The 4,534-nt window shown below is 37.2% G+C and overlaps 1 protein-coding gene across 1 annotated transcript in view; it reads right to left on the reverse strand.

Moving 5' to 3' along the window:
• Positions 1-4,039, reverse strand: part of LOC140333288 (potassium channel subfamily K member 9-like) — a 34,290-nt gene extending 30,251 nt beyond the window's left edge. The window contains exons 1-2 of the mRNA XM_072414852.1: positions 3,902-4,039; positions 910-1,321 (exon numbers count right to left, since the gene is read on the reverse strand). Of these exons, the coding sequence (XP_072270953.1) occupies positions 910-1,240 (331 nt within the window). The 5' untranslated portion in view covers positions 1,241-1,321; positions 3,902-4,039. The remainder of the gene's footprint in view (positions 1-909; positions 1,322-3,901) is intronic.
• Positions 4,040-4,534: the final 495 nt, after the last annotated feature.

Here is a 4,534-nt window from a genome sequence, read left to right on the forward strand (position 1 = left end):
CAACCTCAGCTGTGTTTAGCAAAAGATTTCCTCTGCAAATTGTGCAAACCGCCCCCTTCAAGCCTCCGTACTGCACAGAGCAAGCAGGGAAGCCTGTTCGTATCTAGGAGGCGTCCCTATGTTGGATATCCTTGCCACTACCTGTACTCTGCATTCTTGATCATAGTCTAACATAAAGGCTTAAAATGCATTAGTTAGTTACAAAAGAATTATCAAGCTTCTTCAACATTCATTTATTAATTCAGGGAATATATACATATCTGATGGACTTTTGTTTGGCTTGCAGCCTTTCAATACAGGCTATAAAAATACAAAAAAATAGCTCAAAAGGACTTAAAAGCAGCTTGAAGCAACTCCTTGAGCAACTCAAATGGGAATTAAAGCATCTCAAGAGCACCTCAAACTATCCTGCGCTAGACTCAATTCTACAGAAGCCGTAGGGGTAATTGTAAATCTGCTTGGAATGTGTACCTAGCTTAGCTTGCAGAAAGAAAATATATGGAATTTTAAAGGATACTATAAGCGGCCTAATTTTTTTTTTAGGCACGTCACGACATATTGGACTATTCTTTTGAACAATGACTTTATTACAAAGCAATATAAAACTACTTTTATTGGTTAGAAGTATCAACTGCGAAATGCCAACAATCTAAGGAAATTTTATAACCACTTTATTTGAAAGGATTTCAAAAGGCTTTTATTTTAAAGTATTTTTAAGGTAAAAGCTTTATAGGTTGAAAAAAAATCTGTATGTAGTAATTTAGCGTGCAATCAATATAAAAAGTTAAAAATGCCTCTTTTCAGCACATAAAGCTACATTTATTACAATCTACTGCATGAAGAGAGAGGTGAAAATATATTGTGCTCCCTCTGGAATTAAAGTGATTGAATGAAAAGGTAAACTCTTACCTATGGTGGTAATTACTGTAATAGCAAAATAAAAGGAGCCGGCAAATTTCCACTGCTTGCCTGCACGATGAGGCTCGGACTGCAGAACCACGCGCTCAATCTCCCGATAGTCCTCATCAGAAAAATGGTATTTCTTTTTTAGGTCAGTGCTTTTTTCCTCCAAGATCCGTTTCCTAGAGCTTTCAGACTCTGATTCCAGGGCATCAAATACAGCAGCTCCAACCAAGAGATAGGAGAACATGCATAAAATCAGGGAGAGAGTCCTTATATTCTGCTTCTTCATTTTATGCAGGAACAGTGATAATCCCGATTTAAACATCAAACTGGACATTCATTCACAGGATGACCTGCAACGTTCAATATTTTACTGCAGGAGCTGATACCAGACAAATTCACAAGCCATTGGTGGCACCTGAAAGATAAAGAAATGACTGTGATCTGTACAGGTATCACACTGAGAAAGAACGTCAGGATATTAACCACAACTATGCATGTGACTTCCAATATCACACAAAGCGTGACACTTGTGAGAAGTTTGATAGAATTAATATTGCCGTATTCCCATGAAGGACCACAGCCCTTTCTCAGTGATCACATATAATAGGGATTAGGTTGTCACATACAAAGAGACACTGTCATCTTTCTCAATGTTAGTATAGGGACTTTGTAAATGGCCTTCCTCAAAATCCAAATAATTACCTTCACAGCAATTTGACCCTTCTCCAGCGTATAATCTGTAATATCAATATTGGATGCTACGTGGGGCCGTGGTGCCATTCCTTTGATCACGTGACAGCACTCAGGTTAAACAAATGGCTGGTAGAAAATCCCATGCATGCCCATACCTGGAGAAGATAGACTATCATGGGAGAACCTGGGTGATCCAACAAACCTGGAATAGATTTCCTAAAATGATTTGTTATTAGTTGGCAAATATTTCCAGTACTGGACCATTCCAAGGTTTGCCAGATCACCCAGGTTCTCCCATGATATGCCCTTTGGAAACTGACTGCAGTAATCCTGCCAATTTCTTCCTTCTACAAACCATCAAACAAGTTCAAATCAATATACCAGATTCAGCCATCTTTTCCTTTTTATCTCCTCCTCTTTGAATATAATACAAAACCCAGAAACTTTAGTAATCTGTTCTCCCTTGGGAGTATAACGATTTTAGTACAAGTACTGCATCAGAACCAACAGTATCCAGTGTTCCGTTTGGAAAACATTATCACAATATCTCAACTACTTTAATGTATCATTCACCTGCAACCCTGTATCAAAACTATTTCAACATTGCCACCACGATCATACTCAATGGCTCTGATCTACCACCAATATAAGTCTCTGTGATGTCCCCTGAAGAAGACTAAATGGCGAAACGTGTCGGGTATTTGAGTGTTATTGACTAGATATGGTTATTGATCATATGTAGACTATGTAATATGATCACTTGCACTGTTTTATGCCTACTTATCACAAGTAGTTGAGCTTTGTTTAGTTGCGAAACCTTTATAATTTATGATTTTCTTGAACACAGGTTGCTGTAAAGAGCCCTTCTTTCAGCTTCTTCTCCTATATATTTGTCTACTGAGGTGGGTGGAGTGGTTCACAGTGATTACTGTAAGTATTCCAGTATAGTCTTAAGCCTTAGGTTGACACACTAGTTTTTATAGTTCCCATATTATAATGGGAAATGCAACAGGAGTATTAAATGGGCAAATATGGACAGAAATTCTATATCTCTAAGGACCAGAATTATGGCAATAACCTGCCTTGCATCAATTTTGGTTGAACTGACTCTTTAAAATGTATGTTTTATAAATATATATATATATATATATATATATATATATATATATATTTATAACAAATGTAGGTTTTATTAATTTTATAAATATATATATAACAAACGTATGTTTTAGACACAGCCCTTCTGTTTTCCTATGAGTTGATTTCCCTTTAATTAAAGTTAATCTTTGGGTAAAATCAAAGTTATGCTTACAGTCACACAAAGGGTGTCTCCACAACACAAAATGTCACAGAAGAGGAGAATGCTAGAGAATCCAGGGATAAGATACGTAAAACCGATATTTATGTTCCCCTAAACCGAAACAAGCATTTAACCCTCACAGTACAGAGAAAGATCTAACTAAATTGTACCTTGAGTTCAACTTTAATACCCACCACTGTACAATGATCTCTGTTCACACATTGCCAGGACATCATTCTGTAGTTTCCTTTACCCTTACAGGTTTCTACTCTGCCCAACTACGAATGCTTAGAAATCCGACATTCCCTGGTGGAGAATCTATTACTGCCATTGAAACGCATTGACTTCTTGGACTTGATGTAACAATCTTATATTTACATCCAAAGCTTATCATGATGACATAGAACACATATGTAACAGTTACTTTTAGTTCACAATGAAATATTTACCAATTTTGTACAAATTAGGAACATGGTAAGTAAAACCTATGGAATGTATTATTTAGTTGCTCGCCCACTAAATAATGGTCCCAATCTCCTCCTAGGTTATTGCTGGAACTTGTTTTGCCATCTGCAAGCCTCTATTTATTGTAGATGTATTATTTTATAAATAAAAGTTAACAATAATAATAAGCTAATACTAACAAACTGAATTAGGACCTTCTGTCAATGTTTGAACATCTAATCATTAGTATTTATTATAAAACGCTACCTAATATATCAGTGCTTTGTCAATAAAAGTTAAAAATAATAATATGTTAATAATAATAGATCTACTTAGACACAGTAATAAATGATGACCTTGGATGTGTCACTTAAATGTAACAATTATTCTTTTATTGGAATCATATTGGTCCCTAAATCCTGAAGAATAGGGAATTATCATTATATAAAGACAAGTATGATACATTGGTATGTGGAAGCTTTATCTATATTCTAGTTTGATAGCACATAGATGATAATAAGAAGAATTCCTGCACATAGTGAATAAAGCTCAGCTTACCCTTCTCGTAAGTCCTAGCAGGAGGCCTTGCTGTGATCTCATGGTACCCGTGTTCTTCATCATCAGCACCCCTAGTCATGATGGGGAGAAGAGTCTTCTATGGGCTGGGCCATACCATTATCGCGTGCACCCCTCTTCACGCTCCTCATCCCCCCCGCACACATAAAGCCGCCCGCTAGTCCCCGCCGATCTGACTGCTCTCCATCACTCCCAGATGCCTTTTGAACTGGCGCGCGACAGGCTGCTGTCTCAGCAGTTGCGGACGGACTGCGCAAGCGCGGCTCTTTAACCCTTGCCTGGGGGGGCAGCATCGCCTTGGAGATGTACCATAGCAACAGACACAGAAGAAATAAAGATTTACTCCCACTTAGCAACAGATAACCAGTGTGTGCCAGATTCGAGGGGGGTCACGTGGGGAGGATCTCATTTTCATTAGTAAATACAACAGAGGAACTTACATTTTTTTGGGAGGAAATTAGTTGCTTTAAACTGAAGGGGGTAAAGATTTGTCAAAGTCTAAAAGAATAATATTTAATGTACAGCGCTGTGTAATATGTTGAAGTTATATAAATCTTGTTTATAAATATTAATATTACTTTTATGCATTTTCTATAGCACCATCATATTACGCAG

The sequence above is a fragment of the Pyxicephalus adspersus genome, chromosome 6 (assembly GCF_032062135.1).
Source record: "Pyxicephalus adspersus chromosome 6, UCB_Pads_2.0, whole genome shotgun sequence".
Classification (NCBI taxonomy): Eukaryota; Metazoa; Chordata; class Amphibia; order Anura; family Pyxicephalidae; genus Pyxicephalus; species Pyxicephalus adspersus.